This window comes from Rutilus rutilus (genome assembly GCF_951802725.1).
Source record: "Rutilus rutilus genome assembly, chromosome: 1".
In the NCBI taxonomy this organism is placed as follows: domain Eukaryota; kingdom Metazoa; phylum Chordata; class Actinopteri; order Cypriniformes; family Leuciscidae; genus Rutilus; species Rutilus rutilus.
The window spans coordinates 28692626-28713774 of NC_140209.1; the positions used below are offsets into that span (position 1 = coordinate 28692626).

Below are 21149 nucleotides of genomic sequence, written 5' to 3' on the forward strand. Positions count from 1 at the left end.
TTTGACATTTGTTTTGAGCCAGTCACCTGAGCTGTAAATACATGAATTTCTAAATGATCAACAAAAAACCTGTTGCACACAATCTACTACATGCCTTCTGTCGTCTGACTGATACTTTTTTAGCAGGTAAAAGGCTGTCTAGTATAATTGTAAAACATCCAGCTTCAGGTTATGATACAGGTCTTTTTGCTGTAAAATCGTTAGGCCTACTGATTTTTATACTGCAGGCCTTTTATAAGAATAACTTTTATATTGTTAGTAATATTTTAGAATAATCATAAATGTGAGTAATGAGTATCACATATGATCTATCCGGCTTTTGAGGAACGTTTATTTGTTCATCTCTCAATCGTCATTGTATTGCACTGCATTATATGTTTAAAATCTACAGAGCTCTGATCATAAAACTATGCATTTAAAGGTACAGTAAGGCCGTGTGTCCACCAAAGCGTTTTTTCACAAGGTCGCCGAGAGTTGAAGAATGTTCAACTTTGGGTAAAACGCAGCGCTCATCACTGTCACTTTTTACCCAACCGTCCAATCACAGTGGAGGAGGGGCGGGACTAATACCACACCGACCAACCACCACATTCTGCTTGTACAACATCCACAGATGACAACAACAAGCATAAGAACAAAATCATTTAAAACAAGAGCCAGAGAAAAAACATTACATTGTATTGACATTTTAATATAGAATCAATCAACACAGAAACAAAATGAAATGATTTACTAGTAACACTTTCACGGATATTCCGTATCATAACAAGCAAAGTGTCTCAACTGAAAAAAAAAAAAAAACGCAACGCTGCCAAAACACTCTCAAGTGCTCATAGCTAGACGTTTTCAGCAGAATGCCTAATGTTTTCAGCTGGCTAAAAACGCGTTGGTGGACACACGCCACACGGCCTAAGCGATTTCTGAGTAGAAACACTGTTGATATTTGAAATTAACCCATATAAACACACCCCTACCTTTATTGCTCCGCCCCAAAAATGCAACAAAAAGAACAAAAAGTTCTCGCGAGAGCACAAGTTGAATTTGCTCAGCGAGTTTACTCTGGTGTCGAGTAATGATGCTCATTAAATATGCCCTTGTATCCGAGCTGCACCAATCACATCGGGTTATCTGATATAGGTGGGCCAGAGGTGAGCTAAAGATGACGACAGTGCTGTGACGAAGTCATTAGTAAACATTGCAAGATGGCTGTGGATGAACACCAGTTGTTTGAAACGGCTTTGGCCGCTACAATGAACGAGTTAGACTTGGCTTTTTATCTAAAAGAGGAACAGAAGACGGCGCTCAAATCGTTCCTTTGCAAGAAGGGCGTTTTTGCTGTTTTGCCGACCGGATACGGCAAGAGTCTAATCTACCAGTTAAGCGTATGGGGCTTGTTGTGATTGGTCGTAGAGTTATCCAATTGCGTGCAGTGAGATTTTCAAATGCATGCTTGGTGCCGCCCCTCGAGCTGGTCGATTTTCATTAGTTGATGCCAGACCATTAATCTTTCAGATTTAGGTGTGGATTTCCAGGCTACCAAAATGCACGAACATGAAGCACAGACACCTTGGCAGTAAATGACAAAAAAAAAAATAATTAATGCTGCTGCAAGGGTGTTTTTATTTTATTTTATAAAATGGCTGAGGAAGTCACAGCAAATTTGATTGCTGTAATCGATCTCTCTATATCTCCCTATCCACTATTTTGGATTTTTTTCTTTTGATTTTAAAGAAAATGCAAATACAAAAATTACATTAGCTGTCGTCTACGATTCACAGCTATAGAAGTTTATCCAACTAGGCCTTAGTATGACAACTTGTGCATCTGAAAACCCTGGAAATGTGAAAAGGTTCATAAAGCAAAGAAGACCAATGAATGGCAAGGAACAAATTGAACATACAGTACACAAGAGTTATACAAGTCGCCAGCAGCAGACCGGCTGCAGACAAACAATGAAATTCAAAACTGTCCTGTTAGAGCTAATATTACAACAGCTTATCTCGGTTAGTGAAACAGCAAAACCAATGTTAACGTTACTTACATATGGAGCAGAAACAACTCAGCGTCCTTCTTCAGGCCTTCCCGCTTACTTCCGGCTCTGGAAAAATATTCCGGCTCTTTTCTAATATTAAAAGTATGGGAGACAATTTCAGAGAGGCTAGCAATAGGCTAGCATGAGATCCCGCCTTCTTCACAGAGCTCCCTAAAGTTATGCCTCGGCCAAAGAACATGAACGCGTAGCTACAGCATGCAAAAGCATCACGAGAGACGGCGTTAAACTACCCCATGTCTCAAAGCACATAACATTAAAATAATAATGAACATAAACAACTTGCAGAACTTGTAACGTTACCACCTGACTGCTGCAGATTCATTTCGGTTGATAGTGTTACTATAGAAACGCACATAGTCTGAGGATGTGAACATCTCCAGAGAATGTCTAATATGGCGAGAAGTTTCACTCTCAGTACACTTCCGGCTTCTGAACTGGTTGCAGTTCCTCTCCTATTTCATATGAGGGCGCTCGCAGGACGAGTGCAGAATGAATGGAGGTCTATGGCGCTATACCAATAAAAATCCACTTTTCTCAGGATATAATTTTTTGTCTAGTAATTTGAATGTTGTATTCGAAAGGAGATCCAAATAAATTACACATTGCTGGGTGTTTTTTGAGTCACTTATTTGCTTTAAAAAGTCTTTTAAAGTGTCAATGACGTCATACACATGTACGACCAGAGATACTGCTTTACGGCAATACTTCAGTCACTCTGGTGCGTTCGCGCTCTGCACTTTCTTTTCACTCGAGGCATCGACAACACAGCTGACACAGGTAAACACACGTGCTAGAAGAGTTTTTGTTTTGTTTGTTTCTGGTCCCGCTGCGGATGACACGATGCCATCAAGCGGTATCTCTGGTCATAATCAGTCCTTCACTGACCAATCAGCGTTCATTAGCAGAATGCTAGCGTGTTATGGGCAACAACAACTCAACCTGTAAGAAATCAAAACGACATAAGTACTCGTTCATTCAACTTTCGACCTAAAACCCATGTTGAACTTGCAAAATCTACAATCAGATCTGAGATTTCTCAACGGCAATCGGGTGAAAGAGACAAATTTAGCTGTCTAGCCCCATTGACTCCCATTCATTTTGCACTCATGGCGATCGCCCCCAGTGGAACTCTGGTGGTACTACAACCAAAATTCGGTACAATAGAGCTTAATAGGGATAGGAGTGGGTAGGCTCTCCGTAGACGGGCTCTGACAGCTCTGAGAGTCCACGTCACGGGTTGCCATCTCTTAATTACAGTAGTTAAGACATGGTGTGTGTGTGAATGCAGCATAAGCTATTGTTTTGGTTCAGGTGGAACTGTAAAAGATGACTGCTGTTTGTTTGCAGCATTGGTGACCATCTATGTAAAACTCTGCATAGACTAACAGTGCGTGTCCATTAAAGGAGACGTGGAGCGACTTGTCTTGTTTCATTCATGGAAGTCGAGCTTCAGGCTCACGCAGTGCATTGTGGGATTGACAAGACAGCGGACCAGAAAAGGCGTTGAGAGCGGCCAAGAGCGTCAAAAGGTTGGCCAGTTTAGACTTGCAAATATCAAGCGAAAAACACGGTTGGCAGCCAATCTCTGTGAGGTTCGGGTTGTGACGTCTGTCTTGAGAGTTTAAAAATATATATATATATACACCACTTCTATTATTGATTGCTATCATGATGTGGAGTTTCTGCACAATTAAATATCATCTTGCAAAGACATTGGTAGAGATAGAGTGACAACTGATATTTTTATGCAAGTAGTTTGCTATACTGTTATAGAAACTTCATTGATTTACAAAATTCTTACTATTATCTTATTCAGCCATATAAATATAAGCATCTGCACAAAATTGCATATTTTTGCTTTAAGTCTCGATTATGAGCTCCATTTTCTCAGAGTATCATCCTATGAGAGCTATAAAAGCCTGATGCAAAGATGATGCTCAATAAAGATTTTAGATTTTGTCTTTTGCTTCAATACACTGTTCAGGCTTTACAGGCATAAAATAGCTGAAGACTTAGGAAAACATCCTTTGTGTTAAGGAATAATTTAAAAAAAGGAGTCACGTAGGTTTGTATTGTAACAACATAAATGATGACTACTGAGGAATGAGGATTTTACTTGTTAAACTGGTTTATTGATTTTTCTGTTTTCAATCTTACAGATCATCAGATTTTACAGGATTAGGTGGTGATGTCGAGAGATGAATTTTGAGGAACCGCTAATGTCACTAACAGAAACAATTCCATGAAAAATGCAAACATTTGGATAAAAAAGGTCATGCATTTTAATCACAACATAAACCGGTAAAAAGCTGAGTTTCTCAAAAAAAGAAAAAGCACATTACAAAACGAATCACAGTAAAATGAAGCATCTAGCACAATCCCAGTGAGTGTACAAACACAGACGCAATAAAAAACCAAGCACACCCAACCCTAACTTCAATGATGTTATAAGACTAGGCTTTTACGTACAATCCTGAGGGGTACTAGAGAAAAGAAAAGAGACAATTTATTTGTCATCTCCAGCTAAAATATGAAAGGGCCGTCAGGAGAAGCCATTGGTGAGAATGGAGCGTCGGCTAACGGGACGAGTTGGAGCTGGAGCGGGAACGATGTCGTCTGCGACCCGGAGACCTGGAGCGAGAGCGTCTTCTCACCGGGGAGCGTCGCCGTGGAGAGCGAGACCTGAGGCAAGAACGAACTGTCAGCTTTGGCAAAGATAAATCATAGACATGCATGCGCTTATTACCTGATAAGACACATAAAAGGCAGAAAGCCTGTCTAGTACGAGGACGAATAAACAAACACAAGGTGAAAGGACAGATCGGACATTTGGAAACAGGTGCGAAGTGTGGACTAAAATTAAATTTAGGCCGGAGAGATTGGTTCACATCGACCTGCACAGAAAACACAAAATCCTAGTCGGACTTAAAACAGTTTAAAAGCCAACCTTCTCCTCATGCGAGGCGGCGTGCGGCGCCACATGGGAGGCGGAGGAGGCATCCGGCGCGGAGGGGACGGTCTTCTCATGGGAGGCCGAATCCTCTGAGGCAGGACAGCAGTGGCTGTGATTTCCTGACCGTCGATCTGACCTGAGGAAAGCAGCAGAGAGAGAGTGAGAAACACCTAACAAACCCATCTCCACTGATCAGCCTTATTTTAGATTCAGTGGACGTATTATTTCAGGGTTTTCGGGAACACTTTACAATCAGGTCTCATTTGTTAATTTATTATCATTTCATTATCATTAGTTTGACAAAAATCTAATTGTTCATTGTTTGTTCATGTTAGTTCACAGTGCATTAAATGTTAAATACAATAATTTGATTTAAAAAAATGTGTTGGTAAATATGGTAAAAGTATTATTTGTTAGTTCATGTTCACTAATGTAGTTAACTAATGTTAACAAGTGAAACATTGTAAAGTGTTACCATATTTTAAAATTAAGTTTTAATTCTAAACTTTTTGTAATTTCGTTTTGCATTTGTCATTATTATGTCTATCAAGTTCTTATTTTTATCTATTTCAGTAAATTATCAATTTATTTTAGTACTTCATGTTTAAAATGAAAACTTTTGCTTTGGCAACTTGCTGAAAAAATAAATAAACATACACATACACATATATATACATACACACACACACATTAATGAACTGTGAACTAACATTAAACAACAAACAATTATATTTTAATTAACGTTAACAAAGATTAATGCTGTAAAAATATTGCTCATAGTTAGTTCATGTTAAAGGTGCAGTAAGCAATTTCTGATAAACACAAACCCAAATAAACAGCCACTCTTGCAGTGAAGGGAGGGGTGTGTCTCTTTACCATAACCGGAGCTAAGCAAAATAATGTTTCATGAAAAATAAAGATATGACGATCAAACAAGGACAACAAAAATTAAGGACAAACACCACAACCTCTGCGTCTGTTTTCAGGCCTTCCTGCTTCGGCCTCTCCAGCGCTGGGAAACTTTTCTATTAACACAGGTCCTAAAGATCTTGCCTGATCATAACCCTTATTCTTCCAGTAATATTCCTTCAGAGCTTTTCTCTTTTGTAATGTCTCTCAGCCATCTCTCTTTCTTCAGATCTCCCTCTCTCTCCTCCCCATCATGAACATGGACACGCCCCTTACTGCTGATTGGCTACAAGCGTGTTGTGCTTCTCGGTCCAATTCCTCGTTTAACAGCGTTTCTCAGAAATTGCTTACTGTACCTTTAACTAATGTTAACATGAGACTATTGAAAAGGGTTACCATTTTAGTTAACTTATTTTATTTCATGTAACAAATGTTTTATGGTTTTAGTTCACGATAATAACCCTAGAAATGATACAATTCAGTTGCTTTTTACCTCCGTCCATGTGTTTCAGGGCTTTCTGGGCGTCCTCTGGAGACTCGTATTCCACATAAGCGTAACCCTTTGACAAATTAGGGTGCAAACGGTCTGGAGGCATGTCAATCATCTTGATCTTGCCATACGTTGAAAAGATCTCTTGAATATGTTCCTATAGGAAATCAAGTACAGAAGCACAAAGCATTATAGGAGTAGCAATTTTCAGGTTTCAATCTATATTCAACACTTAAAACCTTTATCTTTATATATATATATATATATATATATATATATATATATATAATAAAAAAAGTATGTGTTAATTTACATACTTTTTGTAATATAAAAAACTACTTAAATTACACTATTTAATTGCTTTTATTATCTTTTTTTATTTTTATTTCTGAATGTCTTGAAATACTTAATGCTGCTTTTAAATCCCTGAAAAAGTTTTCTGAAATGTTTAAATATGCAAATGTAGTCAATTACATTTGCATACGTTTTAGAGATCTGAACATTGGATAAATGTTCCATTAATCAGAAAACACTGTGTCTCTAAATCCAGAAGAAGAAAAAAGATCATAATTTTTTTAGGAATAAAGTGTTATATTAAACAGACAAATGATATGAAGAAACCCCAGTAAAAACTTTCAGAATATAGATGAGAATAAAACTATAGTCTGATGTATAAGTGCTGCTGAACTGGAGGCGGAGATTTCTGACAAAATATTTTGAGAAAATAGCCTTTAAAGATATGGGTTGTAAATTAAATCTACAGATGAAAATTGATAATCTGAATCTATATCTAATAAAAATAAAAAAGACAACTAAACAAAATAACATGCAAACTAGAGGTTCTGACAAAATGTTCATTGTTTTATTCTTTAAAAAAAATAAAATAATTTAAAGTCAATGTCTCATTCATAAAGACTTGTTTCATTATTGGATGAATCAGCGTTTGTAAATAATTAAAATGAACAATTTAGTGACAAACATTTCTTGTAAACACTCACTTGTCGCCACCTCCTGGCGTAACGATAAGCAATACATACTCTTATTTTGATCACTACCGTAGTCATCTGTGTTTATACCCAAACACAAACGCATCTGTGTTTCTAACACATAAATAACGATAATGTGTGGTTGAAAAGACTGTTTCATACTGTACATTTACATGGTAGCTGCTCTCTGCGAATCAGCGCTAACGCAGATTTGAATGTTGCAGTGTGATGATTGTACTTTCAACGGTTAACTAAAGTTTAAACAGTTTCACATCTCAAGCTTTAGCAACACGAGTTTTGTCGCAGCCATATTTAATGAGAGCGTTCTCATAGGACTAATGACGACCGACCCTCTCATTCATTAACATGGGCAGCAACAACATACGCTGTTCACGCACCACTGATGCTTGCAATGTGAAACAGGCGTTAGACACAACGTTGCCATTCAGGAATAAGATCGGGTGGGCGTTTGAATCGAGATCGTGATCTTTTAACGATTAATCGTGCAGCTCTACAGTGATCTTCAACTGTACCTTGGTTACGTTCCTGGTGAGTCTTCCCAGATAAAGTTTGGTGGGTTTGGGACTCGGGCTCCTCCTCTTCCTCTCTTTCTCATCAGTCCGTTTTTGTGATTTGGACCTGGTTAAAAGCGCAAACCCACGTTCAGTAAGTGACAATGGCACAACCAGGCATTAACCGGTTAATATCACAAGAAAGCCAAAAAGCCAGGAACCTACTTTGATCGTGAGCGGCGCCGATTGTCATGACGACGACGGCCTGGACTGGGAGACCCGGAGGACCCGGATGAACTAGAGGAACGAGAGGAACTGGACGAACCGGAGCGGCTGGAACCAGAAGAAGAGCTGGACCCGCTGGACGAGCCAGAACTGGAACCAGAGCTGCTGCTGGAGCTGGAACTGGACCTGGATCTGAAGTCAGATGAAAAACGCATCATTAGACACATTTAACCCTAGAAACCTGAAGTGTACTGCACAGTAACTTCATGAAACATGCTCAGTTTGTGAAAACACAGCGTTATTTACAGCAGATTCTCATGATTAAAAAGAGCCCAAAAATCACCATAAGCATCACTTGGATCTAAAGATGTTCTCTCATGGAGTTATAACACATAAAACTCCACAAGCGCATAAGTTGCTAAGCAAAATCAAATGTAGCTTTCACGTGGCGTTTAAGCTTGTAACTTCATTAAACATGTATTGATTGCAGAAAATGACATCTTTACTAAGTGGATGTTCCTGATTGAAATGAATCCAAAAATCAACATAATTCATTGCAATTGTATAAATGCCTTCCAGGTGTCAAGGGCTTTGTTTAGGGTACTTTTGGCGCTTTTCCACTGCATGGTACGGCTCGGTGCGGTACGTCACGGAACGACTCGGCTCTCGGCTTTGCTTTTCCACTGCAGTTTAGTGCCACTTCAAAGTAGGTGGGATTATAGACTGGTCGTTAAAGTTGCTGAAAAACTTTCATTCCTCGTGGATCCGCTCCTCAGCTACCAACGAGAGGAACGTCTGCTGCACCTCGTCTACCAGTCACCACGAGTCAGCCATTTCTTTTTTCAAGTTTATTTCTTTTTTCGTTCGTAAAGTCGTTTAATAAAAATTGTGTGAACAAATAATACTGCGGAGGCTGTTGCTGACTATTTAAATCTAACAGGTTTGGTGTCTCGTGTTGCAAATCCAATAACTCTGGTAGTGACGATTCTCTCTGACCAATCAGTGATCTGTAGTGTTTTCACGTCACATTTTAGTATCGGTACGGTACGCTTGGAACCTCAACAGAGGTGGTACCATTTAAAGTGAGCCACACCATGCAGTGGAAACGCACCAAAGTGAGCCGTACCGAGCCGTAACATACAGTGGAAAAGCACCATATGATTCCAAATGCTGTCACTTTTGATTACTTTATCACCACAAAATTTGATCCAGATGCAGGGGAATTTCACCAAAAAAAGAATTGTCCTCCTACCTTTTTTCCTTCCTGAGTTATTGCATGTCAAATAAGAAAGAAAAGTCAAATTAACAAAAATATATATATATATATATATATATTCTTTGTCTTTTATCAGCAGTTTCTAAGCATAAGAATGTCCAAATGTAAAAAAAATTTCCCCTTAATTTAAAAAGTTTTCTATCAAACAATACCTACCTTTTAACTCTCCTTGCTAGAGTTTGAGTTATGAGTCTTTACCTTTTGTGCATGTCACTCAGAAAACAACAACTCTACAAAATGCCTTCAGGGCTTAAAGGGTTAACCTTGATGCATCAATGTATCAAACAATTAGCCTACTATGTTTACATGTAATTATTTCCAATAATAAGAGTAATGATTTAATCTTACATGACGCGAACAAATGTGTTTTTGCTCCTATTTACACGCACTTTTCATTATTCTGATTATTCACTTAGAATTGTGGTTATTTTTTAATAATGCGCGCACAGCACAAATGAACCCACATACAGTAGGTGTGTTTTAATCTACAGATGCAAGGATACTTTAGTGAATTGCAAAACATCTCAGTGGATGCATTGGATCTTTTCGGTGACGTGCCTAAACGTCTTCATTTCGATGTGTGTGACCATCAACACTGCATTATATTCATATGGCACAACTTTGTCAACATGAAATCAGTTTCTTCAGCACCCCCAAAATGTGATGCCTCCTTTATCACTAAGTTTACAAACGCATTACAACATCCGCTTTGGTCAGAGAGGAATATGTGCCTTTAAAGTGTTTAACTGCCTGTTTATTGTTATTTAAATCAGCATTCGCCACATATTTTACAATAATTATGTTTCTACCATTATGAGCTTAATCACACCAATTTGATCTAAGTATTGTGTTTTCACCATTTAATACTTTTTAATATTGCCTAAATCTCATTATAATGTCATTAAGAGGGTGTGTGTAAACCGTTACTGACCTGCTGCTGCTGCTCCCGGTGGAGTTACTGCGCCGCTTCCGGATCTTGTCTCTGCCTCTCTCCTTATCCTTCTCCTTCTCCGCTCCCTCTTTCCCAGCAGGCTTCTCCTTCCCTCGTTCCCTGGGTTTGTCCTCTGAACGCTCCCTGCGCTTGGTTGGTGATGGTGCCCTGTGCGAAGAAAGAAAAACAATAGGAAAAATGCTGATAAACTATTGGTTTCCCATAGACGCGTCTCAAACTAGTGAGCTATCAGTCATAATGTAATGCAGTTTTGCTCGGTTCCAAGCTTTAATGTGTTTTTCATGCCATATCACACCTTTCTGCACATTATATTTAAAGCCTATAGCTTGAGGGGGGAAAGGATGTTTATTTAATAACACTTTATAGGGGACATTGGCAGCGAATGTACAATGTGAAGCAGAGTTCTTAAAGGGATAGTTCACCCAAAAATGTAAATTCTGTCATTAAATACTCGCCCTCATGTTTATTTGTGCTATCAGTCGATAAAAAAAAAAAATAATAATAATTAATAAAAACTTACTTTTTTTAGGTTTATATCTAGTTTTTTTACAATGTAATAATTTCACAGTTAATCTCCAAATTAATGTAGAAACAACATAAAGACGGTAATACTACTTGTTTAATGGCATCTTTTTGTGAATGAAGGTCAGTATCATTGATACTAATACAGATATTGATGTCTGGATAAACTGAAACCCTGTTGTTTGCACATAAAAGCATAATTTTCCACTTTATTTACAAAATCTGAATCTCTAAAGCGTGTTCACGAGAGCGCCATGAGGCTTGCGTGTTCTGTTGATGCGAGAGCAGACATTCATTTTTTTGTAAATAAAGTGGTACATTGTTTTTTTTTATGAGCAAACTGAGTTACTACTGAGGTTAAACCACTGGAGTCACATGGATTACTTTAATGATGTCTTTACTTCCTTTCTTGGGCTTGAAAGTGGTGGTTGTGTAGCGGTCAATGGAGGGACAGAAAACTTCATTAGTGTTCTGAAGATGGACGAAAGTCTAACGGGTTTGGAACGACATGAGGGTGAGAAACTAATGGCTGAATTCTTATTTTTGGGTGAACTAGCTCTTTAAAACTCCTTTATCTGTGACAGAAATAGGAAGGAAATGATTAATAACATTATTAATATTAATCACGACAAGCACTTCAAGAAAGTTCATAAGATGCAACAAACCGAGATAATTGTGAACATTACAACTTCTTACTGATTGAATAACTGAACATCATGATCCTCATAACTGTTTTCCACATTTTAGTCATCAAAACTTGTAAAAATGTAAAGAAAATGTTTTATATTTGTACTGCCAGTTGTATTTTATGCAGTCATTTTTGTACTGTATATAACACAATTTCGTGATTTTATTCTTAAGATCCTTATCTTTAAGACCAAAAAAGTTAGTTTAAGATTATTTAACTAAAATTATCATTAAATTAGAATAAGCCAAAAAGAATAATTTCAATTCAAGTAGAAAGTGATGCTCTGAAACATCATTGATTTACGTTACAAACAAGGACATTAAATGTGCAAACTGACAAACGCACTGCAAAATCCTGCCTTAAAAGTATAAAACTCGATATTTTATTACATACATATAACACAAATCCGAAACATTTGAGGCTTTGTTTTTAAAAACAACTACGTTTATGATTCTCTTCATTCAACGCGGTGAGCTAATGCTAACCCCGCCGATATTAACCCAACATATGCACAATATCGACGATTAATGATAAGAAACGCGGCTAGTATCTCTCCGCATACACACAAACACATATACGAGACACAAAAAACAGTCGCAAGTTATAAATATTTCTCATAATAATAAACATTCAGACTTACATGATAAATGAGCAGCGCGCGACACATTCAACGCCGAGCTCAACAGCTGTCGCGTCTTAACGACGTTTGCGTGAAGGCGCAGGCGTGATGACACTATCCCTGCGACAGTCGAAAGGAGGCGGGGCGTGTGTGGTTTCAATGATCACAACACAAAGTAAACCACAAATGTGTGCGTTTCATCGACACTTACGGTTATTGTGTTGACATTATCAGATGCACGTTACGGATATGGATACGAGCGTCGCCATGTGACTTTATAATGGAGCACATCGTCGCTTCAAACATACATAACTGAACAGCAAAGTCGCAGTAGGTGAGAAATGCTTGATTTCTATTGTGTTCTGAGTGCACTAGATCACTACGCAGGGTCCCTACATGAATCTGAACTTGTTCCCTGCTTGGTGGTGTTTGGAAAATGACAGCTTGTCTAAACCTTTTGAAGAAACAGCTTAAAGCAGCTGTGGAGGTGTTTCGCTGCTCATGCTGGTGTGTTTTGATTGTTTTGCAGGGTTTAAGGCACTTGTTAGACTGGAAGACCAGCTAAACAGTTTTGAACGTTACTGTTTGAAACATTTATTTTGAAACAGTGCTTGCTTAGCTTACTATCTTTAAGTATGCAGTGCATTATATACTACAAAGTATAGTAGTCTTTCATTCTTTTGAGAAACAAAAATGGGATTCAATATAAGAGGCATAGACCAAAAAAGGAAAGATTAATTAGATTAGATTAGATTCAACGTTATTGTCATTACACAAGTACAGGTACAAGGCAACGAAATGCAGTTTAGGTCTAACCAGAAGTGCAATAGCAGCAAGTGCAGGATATACAGTGGTTCCATAAGTGCAGAACATGGATATGTACTGAATAAATATAGAGTTGAATACTATTATAAACAAAAATTTACAGATAGATTGTCCTATGAATATAATATACAGATAACTATTACTGTGAACAGAGTTTACAGCTAGATATGTACTGAATATAATAATATACAGATGGCTATTACTATAAACAGAATGTTTACAGATAGATATGTACTGAATATAATATACAGATGGCTGTTACTATAAACAGAATTTTACAGATAGATATGTACTATGAATATATATACAGATGGCTGTTACTATAAACAGAATGTGAGCATAATATACAGATGGCTATTACTATAAACAGAATTTAACAAATAGATATATGTATAAGTTAGGCTAATGAGCAGTATAACAATGGATTTAAAGTAGTGCAAATAAAGTTTGGACAGAAGCTATCCGAGTGAAAGTGCAGTGGAAAGTAATTGCATATTACAGTTAAGGTACGATATTGCAATGTATATATAAACAGTCGGTACTGTAAATAAACAGTCGGCAGTGCAAATTGAGCATATTCCAGTCAAGGTAGTAGTGCAAGATGCATATGTAAACAGTTGTTACTGTAATAACAGTCAGCAGTGCAAATGAACATTATAGTATTGCAAATAACAAAATGGAGGCAGGTGTGAGGAGGGAGAGGAGAGTCAATCAGTATATGAGGGGAGTGGGATCAATGAGGGTTAGAGTTTAATAAAGAGACAGCTCTGGGGAAAAAACTGTTCTTTAGTCTGCTGGTCCTGGTCCGGAGGCACCTGAAACGCCTGCCGGAGGGCAGGAGAGAAAACAGTCTGTGGGCTGGGTGAGAGGAGTCCTTAAGGATGCTGCGAGCTCGATGCAGACAGCGTTTCCTCTGGATGTGCTCGATGGCAGGTAGTGGAGTCCCAGTGATGCGCTGGGCGGTTTTCACCACCCGCTGCAGTGCCTTGCGCTCTGCAACAGAACAGCTCCCATACCACACTGTAGCACAGTTGGTCAGGATGCTTTCTATTGCACAGCGATAGAAGTTCACCAGGATAGTGGAGGAAAGCTGATTCTTCCTCAGTGTCCTCAGGAAGAAAAGGCGCTGGTGAGCCTTCTTGACCAGGCTGGAGGTGTTGGTTGTCCAGGTCATGTCCGCCGAGATGTGGATCCCCAGGAACTTGAAACTGGAGACACGCTCAACAGCCATTCCATTGATGTGGATGGTGTCGTGTGTGCCTCTTGACACTTTCCTGAAGTCCACGATGAGCTCCTTCGTTTTGGTGGTGTTGAGGAGCTGGTTATTTTAATGTTTATGTTTGTATGACAGTTCTGCTCTTGCCAATGAATGAACAATGAACTTTATGATTCAGGCAGCATTATAGGTCAGAGTTCAGATTGGGATCGGTAGTATTCAATTATTCATCCAGTTGCTTCTGCTTGAAGATCGATTCATCACGCTGGTATGGACATGAAGCTGGCCATAGGTCTGTGCGGAGGACCTGTCTGGTCAACTTCAACATTATAACAGGGGCATTGACACAAAATAACAGGGTTATTACAATATTTTAATGAATTATATTTATCAACTACATCCAAAAAAATCCTAGTTTATTATTCTTAGCCTGTTAACTGTCTGTCAGTGTCCCAGTAGCGTCCCGCTTTTTTATTGCCCTTTTTCCCTATCACATATTTTAGTAATCATCATAAATTAGAAATCACTCGAAAGCTTAAACACTCAGAGTTCATCAAATGAAAACTTAATTTTTGTGATATCAACTTCACATTGGGAACACAACGTGTCTAGACGTTGTAGTCCAAATTATTTTGTGAAATTGCCCATATATTTTATATAGAATAAACATGTTTAGTTCAGTACATTTGCTTTACAGTAAACTTAAACTTCTTTAACTTTAACTTTTTGAAGATTTCAATTCTGCAATAATCTGCTGAGTGTCTTCTTTAAACGAGGCCAAGCTTAAAGGCCCCCTGAAATCAAAACGTACGCTTTTTAGCTTTTAGTATGATAATGTTAAGCTTAAGGTTATGAATAAGCTAGTGTGCTCCAAAACAATGACAAAATTCACATTTAGGAGATATAAGCATTCAAAAGTTACAGTCCCTCACTTCCGCTAAAATGGATCACTGCGGACTTCAGCTTCTCATCACATCTTCTGTCCAATCAAATGCTCTCTAGAATCTACAGCTCCGCCCCCTATGCTATAAATACCACCTGGCCAAAGCGACCGTTGACACAGAGCAATATGGGTCGGAGATTTGTGTTCGGATGCACTAACGTTCGAGATTTATTCCGGTTTCCAACTGTATGTTGGTTAAGAATGAAATGGCTATATATATTCACACCTGTCCTCTACTATTGAATTCAACGTTTCATCAGCGCTCGGATTCGCTTCCATGGTGCTGTCAAGTACGACTTGCAGTCTGTGAGGTAACCTAAATGCTATTGACTATTTGAAAAGGGGGAGGGGCCATTCAATATGTCCCGCCTAAGCTTACTGTTTCAGTGGAAATTACGTCAACGCATCATACAAAGCCGTGCGTTCCGAGGCACTTCAGTGGGCCTTTAATCACAACCATCTAGGATGTATGGTAAAAAGGGAGGTGACGGTTAACATGTTAATTTTTGACAGGGCTTATTTGTTATTATTGTACCAAGCAATTTTTAAAGACTACAAACATATAATATTTAATTCCGAACATAACCATGGTTTTGCATTAATTTCAGGATCTGCTTGAGCCGACCCACTTTTTAGTGTGTCGTTACTGTGTTGTCCAGCATGGGCCGACTGGACGACGCTGCCAAGCGCAAGGTGGTGGAGCTGCGGGAGGCGGGTTTGAGCTTCCGGAAGATCAAAGCCGTGCTGGAGCTGGAGAACATCAAGGTGTCCGCGCAGGCCATCTACCTTTTCCTGAAGGAGTTTCAAGGGAGAGCTCGGAAGGAGGACGGAGCCGCTAGGAACAGCGGCCACACTGGGCCGACGGCCGGCTCTGAGACGCGGCGGGTCGGCTGGAGCGATCAGCAGCTGAGGAACCTCCTCAGAGAAGCTTCCAGAGTCGCTGCTTCCCAGCAGGCCGGGTCCTCCTCGGATGCCAGAGGAGGACAGTCTTCCGGGACGGGTCCGGCGGGCAGGAGGGAGGCTCAGGGTGGGGAGAAAGACGAGGACATCCGGATTGTCAGTGTGACCTCGTTGGCACAGGGATCGCAGAATGCTGGAATCCAAGGGCCGCGCTCGGGAGTCGGGACGGGAGCGATGAGTGGCGCTTCTTACGTTAGACGACGACACACACCTTCACCTGCCAATCCTGTGCTAGTGGCTCGCAAACGACTCCTGGATAAGGCTTTGCTCCACAGAGCGCGGGTGGGTGGATTGTACTAACAAAATATATATATATATATTTAAAAGAATTTAATACTTTTATTCCGCAAGGATGCATTAAATTGATCAAAAGTGACAGTTAAGACATTATATTGTTGCAAAAGTCGTTCTTTTGAACTTTTTATTCATCATAGAATCCCGAAAAATAAACTGTATCGGAGTTTCCACAAAAATATTCTGTTCAACACTGATAATAATCAGAAATGTTTCTTGAGCAGCAAATCATCATATTAGAATGATTTCTGAAGGATCCTGTGACACTGAAGACTGGAGTAATGATGCTGAAAATGTAACTTTGATCACAGGAATACATAAAATTTTAAAACATTAAAATGGAAAATTATTATTTTGAATTGTAATAATATTGCGCAATATTACTGGGGGGTTTTTTCCTGTATTTTTTGGTCATATATATTAGTCCCTTGGTGAGCATAAGATACCTCTTTCAAAAACAGTAAAAAACCTTTGAACTTACATATATATATATATAGTATATACTATAACAGTATATATGTGCATTGTGACTTTATTTTCATGAAAATTAAGCACATTTCTTCTCTAATCCGCATGACTTTAAATAGGGCTGGGCGATATGGCCCAAAAAAAAAAATTCACGTCACGATATTTTTTTTTATATCAGTCGATATCGATAATTATCACGATAAAAGTCAAATCTTTATTTCTTTCAAGTTTAAAGGCAGATTTTTGCTCCTAAGTGAAAGTTGTAGAAACCAGAGCGTTAATTGTGATTTTAAACTACTCTTTATTGTCAGAACATATCAGGACAAACACTTACCAAACAGGTGAACATTTCACAAATCTGAGGTAGAACATTCAAACATTTGTCATTCTTCCTTAACAAAATATATATCTTTATTGGATAATTCATTTCTTAGTTTCTGCATGTGCTCATTTTTATTTGGTAAAATGTAATATTCTGACTGTTTGAGTTTTATTAAAATGAACCATTGGTTATCCAGTATCATGCATTTAGATCATGATAACAACAGATAAAACCAGGCATAGCCTGTAGCCTCACTATCATGGCAAAATATAACTTTATGGTTTCCATGGTATTTGTATGAAAAACAGTAGCCCATATATATTCCATTAGTCCTTTAATACATTGTCTACATTAATAATATAATACAATTCAATATGTATATCCCACATTTCATGGTGCAGTTAATATTACTAGGCTAATGTTACAGTAAATCCATGGTAAATGATGGGAATTTGTAGACGGAAAAGCCTTCAGACTGTATCGTTGCGCACAGTGTTTCTCCTGTTTGTCAGCGCTGTTTCATCTGCCTTTAAACTGGTTTAAATCACGGAGACATTGTGTTCTTGGCTGAATTCAAGCGCTTCTCACTGGATCTCGTGACCGAGACCGATCAGAGTAAACGCATCTGCTCTAGTGAGCTCGCGCTGCGCTGCCGTTTGGACTAAATCGATCGGATAAATGGCGCGCGGTTCAAATGAGTTTTGTTCCGCTTTTGGCGCATAAACATTATCGAACATTTATCGAACTCTTGATATCGTTTTATCGAGAAAAAATTATATCGCGATAATTATCGTTATCGTTTCATCGCCCAACCCTGACTTTAAAGCAAAAAAACAAAAAACAAATTACAGCAATGTGATTTTTTTTTAAAATTGTAATATATTTATGCACCATGGTATATTTGTTGCCTTTAAATTTTATTGTTTTAAATGATTTAAAAGCGTTGTAATTTATGTTTCTTTACAGTAAAAATTAGTCAATAAAAAATTTAAAATGTGTACATTAAAGGGGGCATGTGCTTATTTTTCATAAAAACACAATACCAAAAAATATATATATAACTTATAAAAAGGCTTATATATATATACTTATTTATTTATTTTTATATATGTATATGTGTTGCCTTAACTAATCCACGTGTTTTGTGAAGGTAAGAGACAGCGGTCCTCAGACCGGCCAGCAGGTGTCGCTGTCAGTGAGACGAGATCCGTCCTGCTTCTCTGGTCCTGATGGGAGAAAGCTTGTTTTACCACAGGCAGCTTCTTATGACCTCACTACAGCCAGACCTCCAAACATGGTGAGTTATGAAGCATCATCATAAATCCAGTACTATTATTTTAACTATTAAGATTAGAGATAGAAAAAAAACTGAACATTTTGTACAACAAATAATAATTATGTTTTGGTTAAGTGTCCCATAACCAATATGCAAAACCATTTTTACATAATTTAATAAAAGTATACATTTAAAAATTGTATGTTACTAATACTGCTAATCATTATTATTAAAACTGAGCCTTGGGTCTGGCTGATCACTATTTCTTGCCCATATGTGTGATGGATGGCTTAATTAAATCTTTATTTCTCAGAGATTATTGCACCAAGGAGCCAGTCCTCACAGGAGATGGATGAACCAGCGTGTGGGTGTTCCTGTTCGCGCTCCTCAACACCCTCCACGTGTCGACATCCGCCTCCCCGACCCGGCCACCTCTGGGGCTACATCCCAAAATGCATCCCCCTCTGCACGGGTCCAACACGTGCCCAACCAGCCTTCCCCTCCTCCTCCTCCTCCTCCCCAGCGGAGCGTCCTGGACCCTGCCGCCGTGAGCACCCTGCAGGAGCAGATCCAGTCGTTGGGCTCAGAGCTGAGGAGTTTGGGCCTGGCGTTGAGGATGATGGTGGATCAACAAGGCCGACTGGAGAGAGAACAAGCCCAGCAGACTCAAGTCCAGAAGCAGATCCTCAGCACCCTGCAGGATTTCACATCCAAATTCGACCCTCTGCAGTCCTCATGCGCTCCAGCGTCTTGTTCGCTGGCCTCTTCGGCACCGTTCAGCCAGACCGCGACCAGCCAGGGCGCCTACGCTCAGTGCAGCCAAGCCCAGACGCGATACAACGAGATCCACGATTCTGGTCTCGAGAGCATCGAGGTGTTCTCTCTGGACCAGCTCAGCCCACCCACCATGAACGGGTTTCAGCAGTGCCCGACCTCCAGCGGGCCCCCGTTCACCCACGCTCAAACACGCACGTCGACGTTCACTCAGTCCCACACGCAAGCATACTCGCCCAGCACACTCCCGTATTCACAGCCACACACAGACTCCTTTACAGGGATGGATAGTAAATCGGGAGACATGCCCTCCACCAGTGCAGAGGGATCATTCCAGGCGTGCAGCCCGCCAAACCAGTCCTCTAGTCTTCCGGTTTCACCGCACGAGCCCGAGCTGAACATTATCAAGGTGGAGAACGTCTGAGAAATGGCTGAAATATGGACTTCAGTATCCAAATGGTTTGGGCTACAGTGAATTTTATTTGACTTTACTGTACTCTTTTTAGGCTACCAGAGAAACTCACACCAAGAAACTTATACCAAGTTTAAAAAAAAAATAAAAAAATCTGTGTTTTCCATTTTATTTTATTTAATATAGTAATTTAGCCTTTTTTATATGAAAAGGAAATAAATATCACAGTAGACATAGTTTGTGGTGTTGTTTTTCTTTTTTCTTTTCACATGATCAAACATATTTACTACACAGTATCAATACAAATGTAGTAAATATTAAATTTGGAAAAACTCAAACCTGAAAATAGCAATAGTTTACTGGGTGATAACAGTATGTGATATTGCATTGCTATATGAGAGATGTACACAAATTAAGATTTAGGATTTAAATTCATTGTGTTGCACAAGCAGATATGGATTGAAATTATCTTTATGCTGTTATTATTTCTTTGCATAAAATGCTTAGAAATAATCATGAGTAAACTTTAATTTTAACATGAATGGCCATCATGTTGCACATCATTTTATTTACAAAATAACTATGTACCTTTTTTTTTTTTTTTATAACAAAATTAAAAATAATGAGTGAGTACATCAATCTACATTCCAATCTGTGTTCTTACCTTACCCTGAAAAACGTGCTACGGTAAGCCTATAATAATTATTGTATTTTAGAGCTGTCGGGACGGATTTCGCGGGAAACTGAATACTTCCGTCATGCATCTGCGTAGTGCGTATGTTAAGGACATATTATGAATAAAATGCGGTCATGCTACTTGCTGTGGAAGACGCCATGGTAGCAGATGGAAGTCACAATGTTGTTCAAATGAACGTCGATCCAAACAGGGAAAACAACAGTCACGGGTAACATCAGCTCAGCTTTACAGAAATACGTTTAGTTCGCATAGTAACACATTTGGCGTTTAAATGCTGTTTAAATGCTGTTTAAATGCTGGTAACAACAACAATGTTAATCATCTCAAAACCAAATACAAAGGTATATAACTAGTCTACCAACCAACACCATTTCATCTTATCTGATATTATGAATAGCAATCTTTATAATGTCAGTGTTGCCAAACTTTGCTTTTGTCAAAACAACAGCGGGATGTGTAATATGTGTTGCTGCCAGATCTGGCCAGCAGGGGGCAAAGCTGGCTCATGAATTGTGAAATTTCCAGACACATTGAACAAAATATGACTGCAAAAGAAAATGAGTGACAGTTGTTGTTGTTGTTTAAAAGTGCAGTGTCTATATACAGGGTTTTTTTTGTTTTGTTTTTTTGTATTTTCAGTATGTAATTTATTTGAGTCTTTAATTCGGGTATGGTTAAATTGTACAATATTAAAAAAGCACAAGCGTCACTCTTCTGCACATTGAAAATCACAGAAGCTCCTCAGCAAGATAAAAAATATTATGTAAAAACCTTTAT

At 38.8% G+C, this 21149-nt stretch overlaps 2 protein-coding genes across 2 annotated transcripts; one reads left to right on the plus strand and one right to left on the minus strand.

The window, feature by feature from the left end:
- Positions 1 to 4163: 4163 nt before the first annotated feature.
- On the minus strand, positions 4164 to 12320 carry rnps1 (RNA binding protein S1, serine-rich domain). Its single transcript, XM_084408845.1, has 7 exons — positions 12207 to 12320; positions 10336 to 10503; positions 8129 to 8320; positions 7925 to 8030; positions 6409 to 6562; positions 5001 to 5142; positions 4164 to 4735 (listed from the first exon to the last, which is right to left on the minus strand). Coding segments are annotated over exons 1-7 (870 nt in total). The 5' UTR covers positions 12209 to 12320; the 3' UTR covers positions 4164 to 4629.
- Positions 12321 to 12380: 60 nt separating this feature from the next.
- LOC311290384 (uncharacterized protein) lies at positions 12381 to 20215 on the plus strand. Its single transcript, XM_084408832.1, has 4 exons — positions 12381 to 12519; positions 15778 to 16411; positions 18364 to 18510; positions 18803 to 20215. The coding sequence occupies exons 2-4, from the start codon at positions 15830 to 15832 to the stop codon at positions 19685 to 19687; spliced, it is 1614 nt and encodes a 537-aa protein (XP_084264958.1). The 5' UTR covers positions 12381 to 12519; positions 15778 to 15829; the 3' UTR covers positions 19688 to 20215.
- Positions 20216 to 21149: the final 934 nt, after the last annotated feature.